This window comes from Mobula hypostoma, chromosome 19, assembly GCF_963921235.1.
Source record: "Mobula hypostoma chromosome 19, sMobHyp1.1, whole genome shotgun sequence".
Classification (NCBI taxonomy): Eukaryota; Metazoa; Chordata; class Chondrichthyes; order Myliobatiformes; family Myliobatidae; genus Mobula; species Mobula hypostoma.
In genome coordinates, this window is record NC_086115.1 from 22,779,113 (window position 1) to 22,800,451 (window position 21,339).

The 21,339-nt window shown below is 43.7% G+C and overlaps 1 protein-coding gene across 4 annotated transcripts in view; it reads right to left on the minus strand.

Moving 5' to 3' along the window:
* The window catches only part of LOC134358901 (leucine-rich repeat transmembrane neuronal protein 3-like), a 338,976-nt gene extending 319,805 nt beyond the window's left edge, over nucleotides 1-19,171 (minus strand). For 2 of the 4 annotated variants that reach the window (XM_063071540.1, XM_063071541.1), the window contains exons 1-2: nucleotides 18,864-19,170; nucleotides 17,084-18,624 (exon numbers count right to left, since the gene is read on the minus strand). In XM_063071540.1, coding sequence (XP_062927610.1) covers nucleotides 17,084-18,624; nucleotides 18,864-18,876 — 1,554 coding nt within the window. In that variant the 5' untranslated portion in view covers nucleotides 18,877-19,170. Of the gene's footprint in view, nucleotides 1-17,083; nucleotides 18,625-18,863 lie in introns of all 4 variants that reach the window. The other 2 variants (XM_063071538.1, XM_063071539.1) reach the window with 2 other exon arrangements.
* Between the last annotated feature and the right edge of the window lie 2,168 nt (nucleotides 19,172-21,339).

The window sequence follows — 21,339 nt, forward strand, 5'->3', positions numbered from 1 at the left end:
GGAGGACGAGAGGTGACCTGACAGAGGTGTATATGATGATGAGAGGCATTGATCATGTGGATAGTCAGAGGTTTTTTTGCAGGGCTGAAATAACTAACATGAGGGGACATATTTTTAAGGTGCTTGGAAGTAGGTACAAGGGGAATGTCAGAGGTATGTTTCTCACACAGAGTGGTGGGTGTGTGGAATACATTGCCAGTGAAGGTGGTAGAGGTAGATACAATAGGGTCATTTAAGAGACTCTTCGGTAGGTACATGGAGCTTAGAAAAATAGAGGGCTATGCAGTAGGCAGCTCCTAGAGTAGGTTACATGGTCGGCACAACATTGTGGGCAGAAGGGCCTGTAATGTGCTGTAGATTTTCCGTGTTCTACATCAAAGAGGATCGTGCTGGGCAGCCCACAAGTGTCGGCACGCTTCCAGCGTCAACGTAGCATGTTCACAACTCACTAACCCTAACCGTACATCTTTGGAATGTAGGGGGAAACTGGAGCACCCAGTCATGGGGAAAACATGCGAGCTCTTTACAGGCAGAGGCAGGAAATGAACCATGATCTTACAGTTGGCTGCTGTAAGGTGATTGTACTAACCACTGCACTACCATGATGCTGAAGCAGAGATAAAAACACCACCAGCATTGAACCAATCTGACACTAATAAGGTAACATCTAATTTCAATGTCCTCAGATGAATGTCTAACATACATATTTCAATAGCTCCAAATGAAGTCTGATATTCTGCTATCCCTTTACCTGTAACCATACTTCCAAGTAACTACATGTAGAGATGTAATAGCTGAACCTGTGAAGCAGCCGTAATAGGTCTCAGTTTGCTTGATGCATTTTCCTAGCAGGTTCATTCATTCTGCAAATGGAGCAATGCATAAAATGTGCAAAAAAAAATCACTGCCAAGGACGAAGTAAATTTGCCAGAAGCTAGGAAGAGTACAATGGAAAAGGCCAGCTGTATCACTGCTAAGGTCATTGCTTCATGCCACTGACCAGAGTATGGAGTTGGCAAATATCGATCAATAGGTTGGAATACATTTTACCTCTAATAATGTAAAATGGCTCAAATGTATTTCATGAAATGGTTATGAGTTTTTTTTTAAAAAAGCTTCAGACCAAGCCAAGAAAGGAGAAATTAGAATTGTGATTGATTAAAGAGTTGTGTCTTCAGTAACAAAGGAGAGCTGAGAAGAGCTAGATTAAGAAATGTTTGAGATAATGTCTTCATTCCCTCGTACTGTTAGCCGCTGTTTCAGAATTACATCAGAAAATTTTCATCAGTTGGTGCCCAACCTTGAAGCTTGCAGAGAAGTGTTACAAGCAACACACATCTAAGTTGCTGGTGAATGCAGCAGGCCAGGCAGCATCTCTAGGAAGAGGTACAATTCTTTAGTCCCTGAGGCAAGAGTGCAGTTTAGGGGTAACAAGTGAAGTCATCAATAAGCTTGATGAATGTTGCTACTGATTCTCCAGCCATTAATTTTCATGCTGAAAAAGTAATCAAATGCACTGCAAATTGGGCATTGATCTCAAAATGGACTTTCCCATTGAGTAGATGAGGAACAGAGTCTTGCAAAACTTAATCGCATTTCCCTAACTCCTGACGAAGGGTCTCGGCCCGAAACGTCGACTGTACCTCTTCCTAGAGATGCTGCCTGGCCTGCTGCGGTCACCAGCAAATTTGATGTGTGTTGCTTGAATTTCCAGCATCTGCAGAATCCCTCGTTTTTATCCCTTAACTATTGTATCTGTTAATATATTTTTTGAAATGATTTATGAGTCCATATTGACAAGAGTAGTTTCTAATCAGTGGCTTTCACTAGTATCACTCTGTAGAAATTGCAGAAGCAGCCTATAGAAATTATTTCACTTGATAACACACTATTGGAATAGCTTGCTTTGTTCAAAGTTTTCATTTTTTCTACAAAATACTCCAGTATTTTCAAGAAACAGGGAGCTAGCCATGCTCTCCCAGACCAATGTAGTATGGCGCTCATTGGCGATACCCCAAGACACACATGGAGAGGACAGATCCAAACCCATATGTGAACCTGTTTAAAGTATCTTCCATAACACACTATGCATGTTTCTGAATGTATCTGGCAGTGCCTTAGGTAATGGGAGTACTTTTCCTGTACGCACACTGATCTGGTAAAATTTGTTTGGTGGAGGCTGGGGAACTGCTGTAACTTTGTATCTGAGGGCTGAACTTCCATCAATTCAAAGGAGTCTGGCAAATTAGTGCCAGCCTGTTCAGACCTCACGGGTTTGGATATATATAATCAATTCCAATTTGGCGGCTCCACACAGGGAAATGTCATCAGTTACACGAGTTAAGTATAGGATTTTCCTGTAAAATCCAGGCTAATATTTCTCCAGAAGTATTCAATGCAGTAGTAGACTATTCTACTCCTTGAGGCTGATATACATTTAATCAATTCTTGGGTAACCTGTATCTCGACTTCATTTCGTCCTTTTAAACTATATCTGTTAATATCATCAGCCAGTAAAAATCAGTCAGTGTTATCCTCAGTTTTGACCATTATAGTGATAACAACATGAACTTCTGGGGAAAGAATCCAGCAACTGTCCTTAGTGTGGAACAAAAATCCTAAATCTGCCGCTCATTTTAATTTTACAAATTTGCACTCTTATCCTGGATTTGCCCTTCAGGGGAAATAGCTTGAAAGGAAAGATTAGCTTTACTTGTCACATGCACATATAGTGAAATGTGTCATCCGTGTCAAATCAAATCAGGGAAGTTTGTTCTGCGCAGCCCACACGTGTCACCACACCTCTGGCAACAACATAGATTGCCAACAACCTACTAACCCTAACAGTATATGTGTGAAATGTAGGCGGACCCACACAGCCAAGGGGAGAATGTAAAAACTCCTAACAGACAGCGGCGAGAATCGACCACTGATCCTGCAGCTTGTGCTACAAAACATTGCGCTAACCACTATGCTCTGGTTCCTTCACACTGCTGTTTTCAAATATTTGATCAGATCCCACTTAAACTTCCCAACTGAAATTTACGCAAGCTGCCTTCATATTTTTATGTTCCTGTTAACATATTGTTGAATCTGCATTGCTAAGACATCCTTCCCGGCACGCTGTATCGAATGGTGGGTACCATCCTCCAGAATGCGGTCTAACCAAAGCTCTATACAGCTGACAAATGACTCCCTTGCCCTGGAATTCCGATCCACTTAGGACAAAAGCTAAACTTCAATTTTCTCCTTTTGATTACTTTCTGTGCCAGTACATTAGGAATTGATGATTTATTCACTTGGACCCTTAAATCCCTTTGCTTCTTTGTAGCTCCTCGCATCTCGTGTTGGAGAAAATACAAGCATTTGTCATCCTCGGATCCAAAGCTGATAACCTCACATATCTCCATTTCAATCTCCATCTGCCACAGCTTTCATGCTCATTTACAATAAAAATGGCATTTATTTGGCAACTTCTGTGAGCAGAGGACATCTCAAACTCTTAGAACTATTGAAGTGATTTTTACGTGTAATTACTGTTATACTTAAATTCCAGCCAGTCTGAACAGAGCCAAATCCCACAGACAGCAGCATTCTTGTTTTCATTAAGCAATAACAGTTCACTAAGACACTTCAACTATTTTCCTTTACAATTTTTTGTTCTTATCTATGTGTCAACTAAGTTCTGTCACCTGTAAATATGATATACAACTCCAATGTGGAAAGCCAATCACGTAAGACTATTTTAAAGCATTTTACAATTGAGTAAATATTTGGATGCCATAAAGCATGATAACAACAATTTCATTTTTGCATTATTCTGAAAATTTGAACAGGCACTTCCAGGCATGAGTCACACTTGCACATTGAAAATGCTGATGACATCCGACCCATTTCAAGTGAAGTTGTGGCTCATGCAAACCTCCCTTTGCAACACTGTGAGTGAAATAACCTTGTATTCTCGGGAAGTGCCTATTCGCACTATACTTTGTGAGAGAGTAGAGCCAGGCACATACCTACACCTGCCCTCCATCGCCTCTACCCCTACTTACCTGGGGAACATCCACCTCCACCCAAAAGTGTGTCGGCAGGTTAACCGGTGACACTCAGAGAGGCGGGTGTCAGGAGAATCAGCGAGCGTTGATGGGCATGTTGGGAAAAATGGGCTGTAGGGAGAGAAGTGGGGAATGGAACTGATGGGTATACTCTGAGGGCCAGGATAGACTCAGTGAGCCAAGTGGCTTCAGATGTTTTAAGGAAATGGAGCATTATGAAATATGCCAATCCTCTTAATCTCCACAGGAGGCCTCAACTCAATGAAGATCCTTTTAGGGTTCCTAATTGCCAGCTCTTTCTCGCTTGAATGGTCCTGCCTTGATATTGCTTTGCTGCTTTCCCTTGTATTAGTTAGAAACATAGAAAACCTACAGCATAATACAGGCCCTTCGGCCCACAAAGCTGTGCCGGACATGTCCTTACCTTAGAACTACCTAGGCTTACTCATAGCCCTCTATTTTTCGAAGGTCCATGTATCCATCCAGGAGTCTCTTAAAAGGTCCTATCTTTTCCGCCTCCATCACTGCTGCCGGCAGCCCATTCCACGCACTCACCACTCTCTGCGTTAAAAACATACCCCTGACATCTCCTCTGTACCTACTTCAAAGCACCTTAAAATTATGCCCTCTCATGCTAGCCATTTCAGCCCTGGGAAAAAGCCTCTGACTATCCACACGATCAATGCCTCTCATTATCTTGTACACCTCTATCAGGTCACCTCTCATCCTCCGTTGCTCCAAAAATAGGTGAAATAGGTGAAGGAGAACATACGTCACACATTCAGATGAACCCAAGGCCCACTGAAGTTTGTGGATATAGGCTCACCACTGAAACAATGGGTGGACTGCCACACACTGATGATACTGAGAGATAAAGAAGTGCAATTCCAAGACAGTCTTTCTTTTTCCTTCTTCCCAAGAGGATACAGTTCAGGTTCATGGGGCATTTCACTTTCACATCCTGTCAATCCCTTTTTTGGATTCAACATTCACCGTAAAGATGGGTCTTGTGAAGGTAGAGGAGGGGGAGTATGCTTTATGATTAACTCTTTGTGATGCACAGACATGGCAGTTCTGTCTCAGTCCTGCTCACCTAACCTGGAACATCTAGCAGTCAAGGATTGTCCATTTTATCTGCCAGAGACGATTTCCGTCATCATCCTGGTAGCAGTATACGTTCTACCTCAGGCCAATGGCAGGCAGACATTGGAGGAGCTGAGCACTGCGATGAGCAGTCATGAAACAGCGCACCCTAATGCCTTCCCCATCACTGTAGGGGATTTCAACCAGGTCAGCTTGAAGAAGTCTCTGAACAACTACCACCAGCATATCACCTGTGGAACCAAAGGAGGCAGCACACTTGACCACAGTAACACGGCCACCAAGAACACTTACTGAGCTATCTCATGCCCACACCTCGGAAAGTCCAATCACCTGGCTGTTCTACTCCTGATGTATAAGCAGAGACTGAAGACCACAGCACCAGTGGTGAGGGCTCAGAAGGTCTGGTCAAGGGAGGCAGAGGAGTGCTTACAGGAATGCTTTGCCTTGGTGGACTGGATGAGATTCAGAGGTTCAACTTCCAATCTGAATGAACATGCCACAATTGTCACTGACTTTATCAAGACCTATGTGGATGAGTGTGAGACTTCATGTACATACTGGACATATCCAAACCAAAAGCTGTGGATAAACCAGATGATTTATAGTCTGCTGAGGGCTAGATCTGTGGCATTCAAAACTGGTGATCCAAAACTATACAAGAAGTCCAGGTATGACCTGCTGAAGGCTACTTTAAGAGTGAAAATAACATGTCCGATAGAAGTTAGAGATGAAGTCAGATGCACGTCAGTTCTGGCAAAGTTTTCAGGCCATTGCTTCCTATAACGTGAAGACTAACATCACGAATGGCTGTGATGCTTCACATCCCAGATGAGCTAAACACATTTTACGCACACTTTGAAAGGGAGAATAAAACTGCACCTGTGTGAATCCCTGCATCATCTGGTGACTCAGTTTGTCACTGTTACTCAGTTTGTCTTTTTAACTATTTCTATTAAACTTTAGCTAATTGGGGCAGCAGTTTAAATGGTCCAAAATGTACTAGTCCCAATGTGTCCCAATTAACCGGAATCCACTGTGAATATATATTTTTTCTTGTAATTTATAGTTTGTATTATGTATCGCAATGTACTTCTGCCGCAAAACAACATATTTCACCGCATATGCCAGTGAGACTAACCTGAGTCTGATTCACAGAGATGTTCTGCATAGAAACAGGCCCTTTGTCCCTCTGTCGTGATACAGAACATTATGACTATCTATACTAATCCTACTTGCTGGTATCAATTCCATATCCCCCTATGCCTTGCACATTTCAGTATGTGCTCAGACGTCTCTAAATGTTGTTATTGGTCCTGCCTCCACCATCTCCTCTGGCATCTCAACTTTGCGTGAGAATTGTGCCCCTCAGTTGTCCTTTAAACTATCTCATTCGCACCTAAACCGAGACGTCTGGTTTTAGATACTCCTATCATGAGAAATAGATTCTAGCTACCTACCCTACCGATACCTCACATATCCCTCTAACACTTCATTGCTCAGCCTTCTTTGCTCCAGAGAAGAGACCCAGCATATCCAACCTTTCCTTCTCACTCAATCTGTGATATTTTTCTGCACCCTATCTAACTTAATCATAGGACCAATCCATGTGATACAGAACTGGTCACAGGTCTCAAATCTGAAACAGCCCTTAACTACCACCCAGCCAATCTTGTATCCAGTTTGCTAACTTAACCTGTATCCCATGTATCTTAACCTTCCTGACCAGTCTACCACACGGGATCTTGTCAATGACTTTGCTAAAGGCCATGTCGACAATATCTACCACTCTGCCCTTGTCAATCCTCTTGCTCACCTCTTCAAAAACTCATTCAAATTTGTGAAGCATGATTTCACATTCACAAAGCCATGCTAAATATCTTTAATGAATTCTTGCCTTTTCAAAAGCAAAATATCTCTGCCAGAATCCTAGTAGCTTCCTCCCTTACTTCTGGAGCATCTTGTATACACCTGGTCAAGCCGAGATCACCTTCAACACCTCCTTTGTAATGCTGATATGTTCCAGGATAACATCTTCCCTGAAGTCATGTGTTCCTTTAAGGTAAGTACAGTCAAGAAATATTCATTCCAGACCTTGTCCATTTCTCCTGGCTCCACACATAAACAACCACATTGATCCTTAAGAGAACATAGTCTCTCTGCGTCTACTCTTTTATTCTTACACTTTTATTGAAGCTTTTAAGGTTTTCTTTTACCTTATCTGCCAGGGATGTCTCATGACCCTATTTACCCTCCTGATTTCTTTCTTAAGTGCATTTCGTGCCCAATATTTTAAAGGACTCCCTTGTTCCCAGCTGCCTATTCCTGACATACATGTCTTTACTCTTTCCTGACCAGATCCTCACTATCCCCTGCCATCAAGAATCCCCAAATCTTGCTAGCCTTGCCTTTCACTCTGACAGGAACATGTTGGCCCTGAACTCTTCCTATTTCACTTCTAAAAGTTTTCCAGTTGTCAGACATGCCTTCATGCACTAACAGCCTCTCCCACTGATTTCAGGTTCCTGTATGATGGCACTGAAATTAGATTTCCTACGATTTAGGACCTTGAGAGACAAACCGATCTTTTTCTATGATTATAAGACTATAAGACGTAGGAGCAGATTTAAGCCAATTGGCCCATTGAGTCTGCTCTGCTGTTCCATCATGACTTACTTATTATCCCTCTCATCTCTTCTCCCAGAAACCTTTGATGCTCTGACTAACCAAGAACATACCGACCTCTACCTTAAATACATCCATTGACCGGCCTCCACAACCATCTGCAGCGATTAATTTCAGATTCATCATTCTCTGGCTAAGCAAAAAAAAAACATCCATCTATGTTCTAAAGGGATTGACATAATGACTAAGACATTATATTCTAAGTCTTAGTCCTAGACTCTCCCATTATTAAAAACATCACAGCCACTCTATCTAGACTTTTCAATTATCTGAAAATTAATAAAATTAAGGTCATTGATCCTAATGTCCTTGAGCTGTCAACCTCTTGACTTCCCTCATTCCCTTAGAGGTAGTCAAGTGTTGCTCCTTCTCAAGGAGAACAACCTACATATTGCTTGAGAAAAGCAATATTGAACTGCTCCACCATTCAATCATGGGTGATTTATTATCCCTCCCAACCACATTCTCCTGCCTTCTCCCCATAACTTTTGATCAAACTCTGCTTTAAATATACCCGATGTCTTGGTATCTACAGCAAACTGTGGCAATAACTTTCACAGATTCACCACCCTCTGGCTAAAGAAGTCCCCCCTCATCTCTTTTCTAAAAAGGTGCCTTTGTATTCTGAGGCTGTGCTCTCTAGTTCCAGACTCTCCCACTATTAGAAACATCCTCTAACGATAGTATAATCCCATCAAAATAATCACCCTCTCTTGTATTTCTAAATTCTACTCATATGCTCTCATTGGACCGTCTGCCTCCTATACCCCAATGACTAATCCAGGCCACAAAGTTATCTCCATTTCTCTGCACTCTTCCTTTGTGACTGTTGCCCTGTGAAATTGTGGCAAATGCATTTGGGAACCAATTGAGGCAGAATCATCAGACGCCTCTCTTTCCACTGTCAGTGGCCTCCATAACATAATGCAAACAGTCATAAATAATCCCATTTGTAACTTCATACCAGCTTTCTTTCATCATCTTCTACTTGTCCAAATGCTCAGTGACTCTGCTGCTAATGTCATGCTCTAGTAATATCCCCACAACTGATTCAACTGGACAAGTCTGTCATTATCTGGCTTCTCTCCTCTCACTGTTGTGGTAGGAGCCAGCTTGGTCATGTTTCAGGGCATGCCAGCAGCAATGGAAATCAGCCTTCCAGTTTCTTGCTAACTCAGAATCTCTGCAATGCTCTTCATAAATGTAAAGCCAACTTGCTGACAAGCTATCTTTGAATATGATACAAACATGGATCATAGTGGAACAACTCCTGCTTCATGGTATTGGCTTGGAGCTCTGTCTCATTTCATTGCCATTGCCCATTCATGGTACCTTCCCAGTTTCTGCCTTAAATAGATTAAATGTACCTCACATTGTCAGAAGAAGGAATATTTACTGCTGTATGCTCTGGAGGATTAGGACTGTGCTACACTGCAGTACGCTATAGGTTCTACCAATCTTTATATATATACAAATACTGGAACAAAACAATTAATGTTTCCTGCTCCATTAGAACTGATGGATGACACTTGTAATTTGTATTTGTTCCTGAAATGGGGTTATAGCATCTCTTCAGTAGTAGAACTATCTCCGGGTATTGTCACATGTGAAACTGCTGGCATTTCTCAGGTAGGTGGCAGGGACCCCTGAATTATCTCCAAAGTCCTGAACTTATTGGCCAAACTCTGCCAGCAGCTTTCTCCCTGTGCAGCCACTGGATTGTGCATAAGGCCATAAGACACAGGAGCTTAAGTAGATCATTCGGCCCATCAGGTCTGCTCTGCCATTCAACCATAAACCTTTTAGACTCTATGTTCTAAAGGACATACTAGTATTCTAAAGCTGTGCCCTCTGGTTCTAGGCTTCCTGCGACTGCAAACATCCTCTGTACATCCATCCTATCTAGCATTTTCCATTTTGATAGGTTTTAATGAAATCCTGTCTCATTCTTCTATGTATCTCTGCAGGACCTTCTCCAATGCCAGCGTGTCCTTTCTTAGATACTGCTCAGGAATAGAGCTATCAGTGATGAACTATGATTCTCTTACTAGCCCTGGGCAATATCACGGGAATCTGAGCAGTCAGATGGTGGTCAACAGAATGTTATTCCAGTTACTGTACAGCCAAAAGTCCCATAAGCTGTAAATGACATCAGAGAGCCTCGTCTATGAGACAAGCAGATTAAAGATAAGTTGCTATAATGCACTCAACTATTGTCGTTGTGGCTGCTGCATATTGCACATCTACAGGCTTCTCACCCTACCAATATGCACTTGGTGTACCTCCCAGCATTTCTCAGTATTCCTCAGCTGCCCAACTGAGATTTCTCACTGGACGCACATGCCGCAAAAATATCTTTTGCTGCATGGCCGTTGTGAATCAGGCAGGAAAGTGTCCACGCACGTGGGCAGCTTTATCTGTAGTATTTCAGTATTTGCTGTTGCGCATCGCGCAGGCCATTTTTGTTTGCTGACACACGATATATTCCTGTCTTCCCTCACCAATACAAGCTGAGCATTCAGAGTGTTGCAGTTCTCAGAACTTAAGGGTGTGTTTCTGATTCAGTTGGAGGAGAGTTACATTTTGTCCTTCTTGATGAGAAAGTAAACCCCATTCCCAGGGTAAAGGAAGTCAACATGGAAGCTAGAGTGTTGGGATAATAGTGGAACGTCAACACCAATTCCACTGTCAACTGTAGATTCAGTCCAATGTGAAAAATGGAGAAAGAATGGCGTGCATTTTTGAGAAACCTTTCACACTGACAGGACGTTCCAAAGCAGTTTTAAGCCAATGAAATACTTTCATAGTTATAATATTATAACTTTATAATATTTATATAATATATTGCTATACTATAACATTGCTTTAACGATCAGTATCAATTCATGCAGAGAAAATTTCCATATGTCCAGATTACTTGTTTCATGACATTGAAGAGAGGTTAAATATCTTAAATTCATCACGAACGACCATGTGGTCCTCAGATCATTTGTGACACAAATCCAAAAATGCAGAACACAGCAAAGCAGGAACATCTACTCCCTCTCAATACTCCACTACAGTGACAGACTGGATTGTGAGCACACGTCAATCCTCACGTGATGGTGAGGGTTCAGAGGGGATTCACAAGGATGATTCCGAGAATGAAAGGGTTATCATACAAGTAACATTTGATAGCCCTGGGTCTGTGCTTGCTAGAATTTAGGAGGAATGGTGGGGGGGGGGGTCTTATTGAAACCTTTCGAATGTTAAATGTCTAGACACAGTAGATGTGGAAAGGATGTTTCCCATAATTTGTGGAATTTATTACCACAGGCAGCTGTGGAGGCCAGATCATTGGTTATATTTAAGGGAGAGTTTGAGCGGTTCTTGACTGGATACGGCATCAAAGGTTACGGGGTGGGAGGGGGGGAAAGACCAGGGAGTGGGGTTGAAGAGGGTTGAAGGATTAGCCATGATTGAATGGTGGAGCAGACTCGATGGGCCAAATGGCCTAATTCTACTCCTATGTCTTATGGTCTTACAGAGGCTTGAACCAGCAATGTGTGAATGCAGTGACTCTGCAGTAAACATTGAACAGTTAGCCTGCCCACCCTGTGCCTAAAATAAGTACCCTTGTCACTGTGTGGTGGCCTTCTTCTTATCCAGATACAGTAAAGCTGTAGTCCAATGTCTTAGGATGGTGCAGGTGGGCCATGAGTGGAATGGTAACCGTGCTCTCTGGGTTGGCTTCCTCTGATTAAACTACCTACTGCTACCTTGTAGTGCAGCAGGTAGTGCTGCTGCCCAACAGCCCCAGTATCCCAGGGCCAATCCTGACCACTGGTGCAGTTTGCATTCTTATTAATGGGTTTCCTTCCGAATCCCAAAGATGTTCCAGTTGGTAGAATAATTGGTTAGAGTAAAGTGCCCCTGGGTGTGTTGCAGGAGAATCAGGAGGTGACGGGCAGCTTTGAGAGAAAAGATGATATGGAAAATACTAGAGCAATGGCATTGTTGGGGAGCTAGCACTGGAGCAGTTGGATCAAATGGCTCCCTTCTGCGTCATATGGAAATATAAAAATACAAGGAAATATGCATCTGTCAAAATAAGACTATGAAAAATGTCACCTGGCATATGCCCGTTTATTTCTCGGCATTTAGAAATCCTGCTGATGACTGAAGGCAACTTATTTGGCTATCAATGTGCTAATTTTCCAATGTGTCAGACAACTGATTAATCAATAATTATTTCACCCTGTTCACTGTAACATATTCTTTCTCTATAGCTCATGCATAAAACAGTGATCTTTCCCTTATGCAAATTATGGACAGTCACCCTGTAGCTTAAAATAAACAGTACAACAGGGTTTCATGAATATTTTGGTCACCCTTTTCCTCTTCGACTTTGTTCGATTGTCAACTTAGTGACAGCCTAGAGCATTGCCAGGTCAAAGAAACCAAAGCCAATGACAGCATTTGCTTTAAAATATTATGAATGGTTTGTGGATTTGTTGAGGAGATAATGAGAATTTTTTTTTTGCAGAAGCTTGCTCTGGAAGGCATTACCAGAATAGGTGATGGAATTGGATGCATTTTCAATTGGATAAATAGTTAAAGAGGAGAAATTTGCAAGGCTCTGGGGAAAGAGAGGAATGTGGGACGACCTGGGAATGATTTAAATAAACTGGTACCAGCCCACTGAGTCAAAGACCTTCTTTCGTGTACTGTGAATCTGTAAGAATTCAACTTATGAAATTGCCTGCCAGGAGCGCTGATCAGAAGCTGGGCAAAGCCTACACTCCTGTGTTCCCACATAGAACTCACTGGCAATGTTTAAAAAGATGCTATCATGCTACCTTCATTTAATGGATTTCCAGTAAAGAAAAGATTAAAAAATAATTGGCCGTATTTAAAAATATTCAGCAAGTTTCTCGGAACTGTGACTGATGAAGAAAACAAATACTTTAGTCTGAGACAGAAATCTGTTATCTCCAAGTAAGGAAGATAACCCGTATGAGCATCGACCATTTAAAATCTTTGGCTCACCTTCCGTGCTCACAATCTAAATGTGGACAGGTTGTTTACATTTGCAAGGATTCTGCTCAGCATCTTAAATACCAGTGCACAGTGCAGTCTCCCTTCAGACTTTAGCCTCTAATTCCTAGAATCATTCCCGAAGCTGCATACTTAGCCCTCCCCGATGCATCACCAGGTGAGGTGGACACACTATCGGGGCTTCTGGCTGATAAAGCTTTATATCGAACAGCAACAGCCTCAGTAAAGTGTTACAGAGGAATTTATCTACACAGAAACGTGGAATAGCTTAAGCAGGGAGCAATGAATTATCTTGGCAGTATCTTGATGCTTGTATTTACAGGAAAAGGAAGAAAGAAATGCGAGGGTAGACTGAGCAGCATTGAGAATGGAAGGAGGCTTGCGTACAGCACAGACTGGTTAGACCGAATGGCCTTCTCAGGGATGCTGATGCTGTGCATCAGTTGCATTATGGGATGTATTTACACTAAAACAGGCATTTGTATTTTCTCACAGTCAATTGCAGATTAAAAATGAAGCAAGTGAATAAATCAGTGAAGTGCAGGCAATTGCAGTAGCATCTGTTGACCTGCGAGGCACTGTATCACTGTCCTTGCATCTGTCTTCGGCAACCTGTTCAGATGGTCGAGATGAAATGAAAACTTGATACTGCGTGAAATAAAGATGACTCTGCCTGTCAGTGCAGGGTGTAATGTACTTGCTACAGCATTAATATCATGCTAGACACCGAAAAGTATGTTGCGAGTACCCAGCAGGCAAATGTGCGGAAAGTGAAATAAACAAGTTGTCAATATAGGCAATCGACATATATGTTTCTATAAAAACAGGTGCCGCCTGATCTGCTAGGCACTTCCACTGTACTTATTTTGTCCGTTTTTAAGTTTACAATTAACGCAGCCACTAGCAGAAATCTGTTCCCGTTTTACCCGAGAAAGAGTTAAGTTGCTGGCAATAAGAATACGGACCGAACAGTAAATGGAAATCAAAATGGCAGATGCTGGAAATATGAAGTAAAAACAGACAATATTGAAAACACTCAGCATACCAGGCAGCCTCTATGGAAAAATAAATGGAGTTAACATTTTGGGTCAGAGGTCATTGACAACCGATCTGCTTGGGCAAATTTTTGTCTCTTTCCGCGCAGTTTCCTTGAAATTGTAATTGAATGCTTGTATTCCAAGTCACGGTGATTATTATGCACGTCCTTTTCATTGTGTTCAGAAAGGCAGTGTTGGTGTAAGGAAAGGAGCCCCCCCTCCCAATTCTCCAGTACGCCAACTGTGCCCACATAACAGTCATGCTCAGTCATAAAATCAACTGTATCTTAGTTACCTCTACAAGAAAACACTGGAGATATTACTCTATAAAACTGATGCAGCACAATTGGCAAAAGCAACAGTGTACTGTTAATTAACTCTCTCTCTCTCTGAACAAGGCTTTATGTGATAGATTTTCCTTTGCATTAGCCTGCCAGAATTTAAAATACCTTCCTCGCGTGTTAAATTATCTCTGCCTTAGTTTATCGATCCTGCTCCACATACTGTGTAAAGCCATTCATATATGCCAGTACCCTTTTGTTGGACGGACTGGCGCAAATGATTAAACTCCCAAATTTCAAAAAGAAACTAGAAGCTGTTTCAATAGTTCCGTTAGCAGACCCTTGTTTTGTGCCTTTCGACGTGTCAACGCAAAAGCCTTTGGCTGCAATCCATGGGCCTGTCATCGTCGGCTTCCTTCTCTGATCCCCGGTCTTTCCTGTTTGTTAACGAGGACTCTGATGCTTAATCCCTATCCCCGTCCTTCTTCTCCATCCTGGTGAGGATTTGATCAGGGGTTTTAAATGGGGGATGGCCGCTCTAGAGTGCCTGGTAAAAACTGGAGCACAATTTGTGAAAAAGAAGATAGATTTTATATTAAATAAGAACGCCGGGGTGGGTGTAAGACTTTTAAGTGATGCGGAACGGAAAAAAGTTCGGGGAGCTCGGGCTTAGTTCCGCTAAAGACCAATTGGCATCGATCGCGGTTACTGTTTACAGGCTCGGCGCAGTCAGACGTCCCCCCACGCACGGTGTCCTGCCAGCGCGCCACAAAATTCATCTCGCAAACCTTGTTGCTCAATAACCTCTCTGCAACGCACAACTTAAGTCTTTGATAGGACTCCCCCCCCCCACCACCATACACACACACACACACACACACACACACACCATACACATACAAACACACACACACACACATACACACACACACACACACCACACACACACACACACACACACCATACACACACAAACACACACACACATACACACACACACACACACACCATACACACACAAACACACACACACATACACACACACATACACACACACACACCATACACCACACACACACACACACACACACCATACACACACAAACACACACACACACATACACACACACATACACACACACACACCATACACCACACACACACACACACACACACCATACACACACACACACACACACACACACACACACACACACACACACACACACACACACAGCCTCCCCCCACGTTTTGCGTTCTACTTCAATGACCAGGGATTATTTTGCCTTTGAGAGAGATGTTCAAATGCAGTTGAAATAAAATGTCGTATTATGCACTAATTCAAACGATTCCACCTAATCTATCCAAAACCGATCGTACTTTCAAGCAACATATGTTGCGTGAATTTCCAGCATCTGCAGAATTCCTGTTGTTTCCGATCGTACTTTCGCTGGACTTTCAGATAACCACGATATTTTTTTTAAAAAATCTACTGTGAGTGTACGTGGTGAGAGGGAACGGGGAGAGGGGTGTAACTTAATACTAGCTTTCAGAATAAGGTACCCAAATGAAGAAAATACTATCTATGGGATGCTCCGAATAATCTTATTTTTCCTAAAAAAAAGGGTGGCCTCAAATCAACCTGCTTTGTCACTTATGATATTTTACTCAGCTAACGTTCCCTTTGAAAATCCCGTCACCTTTTCAGCGTCTTTTGCTGCTTGAAATAATTCGTGACAAAACATTACAAGAACTAAACAGCTTATATTTATGTTTTACGAATTTAAAAAGGGACATAATATTGCTTCAATATTTCACCAGAGACACTCAGTGCCAACACGGATGACGAGGCAAGGATGCGAGATCTCCGCAGTTCGGTGGCTTGCGTCTAAAACCCAGGATTAATTTTACGCGCTCATCCCCCCCCCCCCCATTCCATCTGCAATTATAAGGAATAGAAAGACGCTATTTCGCCTCTCCATACTCCTTACACATTCGGCGGCATCTTCAGCTAATAAAATTCTCTCTCTCCTGGTGTAGATTCGCCCCGAGCATCAACAGTCTTTGGTGGGAGAGAGTTCTAGATTCATAGCAGTCTGTGAAAGTACTTACTGATATTATCTCATGAACGGTTTAGTTCTAATTTTAAAATAATGGCCGAATGTACATGATAATTTGACCAAATCTATTCCACTGAATCATCTTGTCATGTTGAACTCCCGTCCTTCTGGCATTCATGCAATACTGGCCAAATGGTAATGTCTCCAATCTGCTGACAATAGCCAACCCCCTTTCATATTGCACTGTAACAGCTCGGAGTCAGAGGTGACTTCACTGCGTCCGAGTGTCAGCCTCCTCATACCAACTACCAAGTTTCACGCATCTGCAGCGCTCTCTAAATTACAGCTGGCAAGAGCCGTAGTACATAAACTGAAGTTCAGAAGGTAGCGGTTCAGCTTCAGAAATCACGCCAGCAATCAAATAAAATGGAACATGCAGAAATGGCAGGTATAGATCTCCAGTTTTAACGCCTTTGCACCGACCTTGGTAAGAAAGGAACGCCGACTTCAAGGAATTGGCAACAATAGACTTTTTTTTATACAAAAAGGCAAGACTGTAATTATAACAGTAACATACTTGCCGAAAAGAAGCATAATTCAGTGAATACATTTATTAAAGTCAATTGCTGCAAATATAGATATTTTAAAAACCTATGAAATTTTAGTAGGTGTATATGTGCACTCTGGGGTAGTATAGTGTACTGCAGGGTACAACCATTCCGCCAAATCTCACCCAAGGCAAACATTTACGATCACTCGTAACAGTCACGTGTCTACCTCTCACTCCCACATTTTGTGTGTTTTTTTTTGTTATGAGAACTTCATACCTCGCATTCCCTGGAGCCAGATTTGTTAAAGGTGCAAGAGGCTGTTCCGTTCATCAGCATCTCCGTGGCCTCGGTGTGCGCAGGCTTATAGTCAACATAATATTCCTGGGTGGTGGGTACCATGTGTCTCAGTGACTGCCTCTTTTTGCGCCGCCTGCGCCCCAGTGAGCGCTGCTGCAGTTGCTTCATACTCGCGGGGTACCGCTTCCAGGACACATAGATGACCAGAAGGATGACCAGCACGGAGAGAAAGAGGGCCACGCTGCCCGCGATGATCTTGTGGAAAGAGACAGGCTCGACGTCCTCAGAGTCGGTGCTGGGCAGTGGGGGAGTGGTGGCGACTGGGATGGGGACCTGGGCTTTGCTCTCGGGGTTGGCCTTGGGAAGCCTTGTTTTGAAGGTCGGTTTGGCATGAACTTTGGGTGGACTCGGCATCCTGTGAGTGGTAATCCTCTGAGTTTTAATGCAAATATTATAGTTATCGACTGCTTCCACCACCTGCTCACCCTGCAGCTGCTTTGGCCCCGCACAAATCATTGTATTCTCCCTCCTCCCTTTAAACATTTTAAGCCAGTTCACGAGCGAGCAAATGTTCCGATTGCACTCCCACATATTCCCCGAGAGACTGACAGAGTTGAGCGATATCCAGGATTCCAGGATCTCCTGGCCTATGGTGGTGAGTTTGTTGGAGTCTAGGTGCAACGTGTGCAGGTTGGGCACGCACTGGAACACGTTGGGCCCAATGGCTTGGATCTCATTGCCCGACAGGTCTAGCTTCTCCAAGGAGCTCCAGGTCCAGGACATGCCCTGCATGACTACGCTGATCTTATTCCACTGAAGGTAGAGGATTCGCAGGGTGGTCAGGCGAGGGAAATGGGCAAGGTTGACCTTGGAGAACTGGTTGTGCTCCAGATGTAGCTCCACTAGTCGGCCCAAGCCCGCGAAGGCGTTGCGAGCCAGGCTGCGGATGCGGTTGTAGCCCATGTCTAAGAACTCCAAGTTTCGGCAGTCCTGGAATATCCTAACCGGGACGGTCCGCAGGTTGTTGGACCTCAGGTGCAAGCTCTGAAGTTTGCGCAGTCCCCGGAACTGCTCGGGCTGCAGCGACTGCAGCTGGTTGTAGGAGAGGTCGAGGTTGCGCAGGTTGGTGACCGGCCGGAAGGTGTTGTTGAAAAGGCGGGTGATTTTGTTGGAGCTGAGAATCAACTCCTTGAGCCTGCGGATCCCGTTGAAGGCGTGCTCGTGCACCAAGCCGATGTAGTTGTGGTCCAGGTACAGCCAGGTTAGCTGGTTGAGACCCACGAACTGGTTGTGTTCCAGCGTCTGCAGGCTGTTATAGCGGAGCGACAGTCCCAGGGAGCCGGGGGAGATGTTCGGAGGGATCTGCTGGAGGCTGAGCGATTCGCAGTACACTATTTTACCGTGGCACCTACAATTGCTAGGACACGCTCGCTCAGCGCTGGAGAGTATACTCATCAAGACGGTGGGTGCCACCATTAATACTGCGACTCGACCACTTAATAGTGCAATTACCCCGAGACCTGAAAAGGAAGAAAAGTTATTCTAATAAATCACTAATTTCTAGCTGCATCAAGCCCGTCTGCATTTTTAATAAAAATCAAATGCGTGCCTCTTTCCCCGGGCGTATGGATTTGCGGTAACTTTAAAGTGATCGGGAAATTCTGAATTTCAAGCAACTTAAAACGGCATCAGAAATCGATCGTGGCCGTGAAACGGTACGCGGCGGTTGCAGGGAGATGAAAAGACGGAAGCGGCTCACCCATCCTTCGCATGCTGCCGGGAGCCCCGCTGGTTATGATCGGTTCTCACTACGCAAAGCTCGACACGTTATGTCGGCCGCACCGTCGCCACTCCGGCCCTGCTCAGACCCATGGAGTGTACCTGCGAAGCGAACTGTTGGTTCCCTCTCTGCAAACATCACTCTTTGACAGCCATGGGAAGATCCGCGCAGCGCAACAGCGAGAGAGAGAGAAAGAGAGAGAGAGAGAGAGAGAGAGAGAGAGAGAGAGGGAGAGAGAGAGAGAGCGAGGGAGAGAGAGAGCGAGAGAGAGAGAGAGAGAGAGAGAGAGAGAGTGTGTGTGGGGGGGGGGCGGGGGGAGGAGAAGAGGCACAATCTTCATCCGCAGTGAACGGTTAAGTTTTTACTCCAGTCCGGTGCATTTTATTTTTCTCCCCAATTTGAGTTTTGACGAATCGCCAGCGACACAATAATGAAGCTCCCCAGAGCCGCACCCGGCGGGCTGCGGTGAGTTGTGTGTGTGTGTGTGTGTGTGTTGGGGGGCTGCCAGTCCGTCACCAGCCCCGGCTCTGCTGTGCTGTCAGTGGACAAGTAGCCCGCGCAGTAGTTGGCAGCGGTCACATTGCGCAGCTCACGGCCTCACTCCGCACCCTCCTCCTCCTCCTCCTTCTACTGTTGCTTCTGATGCCTCATGCCCAAGTCTTATGTGAAGCTGCCCCCACTGGAGAAAGCTATAACGGGCATGTGCAGAATCCTCGTCTATACCCGCCCCCCCGCAGCCCAAATCACACATAAACAAGCGAGCCTTCACAAAAAAAGACTAAGTGGCTGGGTGTTTGGATGTATATTGTTTGGGGGGGGGGTGTTGCCATTTGAAGCGACCCACAGTCGATCCACGGGGGTCAGGAAGAGCCTCTAATACTCCTTAATAATGAGAGATATGATGTTCCTTCCTAAATCTCCAGGCCAGGGATTAGTGGCTGGCCTCTGGGGAACCAGAAGAGAGAAAACAAACAAGGCGAACTTCAATAAATCTTGGTATCCTTTTTTTCTGTCTCATTTCTCAGTCATACAATTTGTCGGGATGGGGTTGGTAGAAACTTGCCTACAGTTAACAATCATCCAATGGATGAAGGATCTGTCGCCAATTGGGCAAGAATGGACCTATGAGGAACAGGCAATCTTCTGATGAAACCATGAAATCTCGGGGCAAACATCGAATCAGAGTTGTCAGCCCTGAAGCACAGCTCCGAATTCAACCACTCCAAGTGATTCTGAAACAAGTGCCAAGTTGTTCTTACAATTGGCCGGAAACACCCATACACAGTCGGTCCTCCGTATCCGCGGGTTCCCCAACTGCGGATCGAAAATATCAGCTGCGGATCACGGATGGCTATGGCTTTTTTTGCTTGTCATTATTCCTTAAACTATACAGTATAACAATTACTTGCATAGCATTTACATTGTATTAGGTATTGTAAGTAATCTAGAGATGATTTCAAGTATATGGGAGGATGTGCGTAGGTTATATGCAAATTCTACGCCATTTTATATAAAGGACTTGAGCATCTGCAGATTTAGGTATCCGTGGGGGGTCCTGGAACCAATCCCCTGCGGATACCAAGGGACGACTATACATCTAAATTATATAGATGTCCAAGTTTGTTGACAATACAAAAGGTAAGCAGGAAGCAAATTGTGAGAAGGCACAAAGGTCGTTCAAAGTTTGGCAGTTTGAGTATAATGTGGGGAATTTTGCGCTTATTCAACTTCACACGCAATTATATAGGAGAAAGTATTTTAATATGCATCATCTCAGAATCAAAGTTCAAAGTAAATTTATTATCAAAGTACCTATATGTCACCATATGGAATCCTAAGTTTCATTTTCTTGTAGTCATGCTCAATAAATCTAAAGAATAATAATAACAGAATTAATAAAAGACCGTCCAACTTAGGTGTTCTCCCAGAAGACAACAAACTGTGCAAATACAAAAAGAAAGCATAAATATCGAGAACGTGAGATGAAGAGTCCTTGAAAATGAGTCCATTGGTTGTGGGAACATCTTTTCAATTATTGGGCAAGTGAAGTGAGAAGTATTCCCTTTGGTTCAAGACCCTGATGGTTAAGGGGTGATAATTGTTCCTGAACCTGGTGGTGTGAGTCCTGACACTGCTTTACCTTCTTCTTGATGGCAGCAATGAGATGAGAGCATGTCCTCTGTGGTGGGGGTCCCTGATGATGGAGGCTGCTTTCCTGCAATAGTGTTTCATGTGGATGTACTCAATGGTTGGGAGGGCTTTACCCATGATGGACTGGGCCACATTCACTCCTTTCTGTAGGGCTTTTCATTCAAGGCCATCAGTGTTTCCATACCAGGCTGTGATGCAGCCAGTCAGTATATTCTTCACTACATATCTATAGAAGTTTGTCAGAGATTTAGTCGTTATTCTGAATCTCTGCAAACTCTTAAGGAAGTAGAGACACTGCCATGCT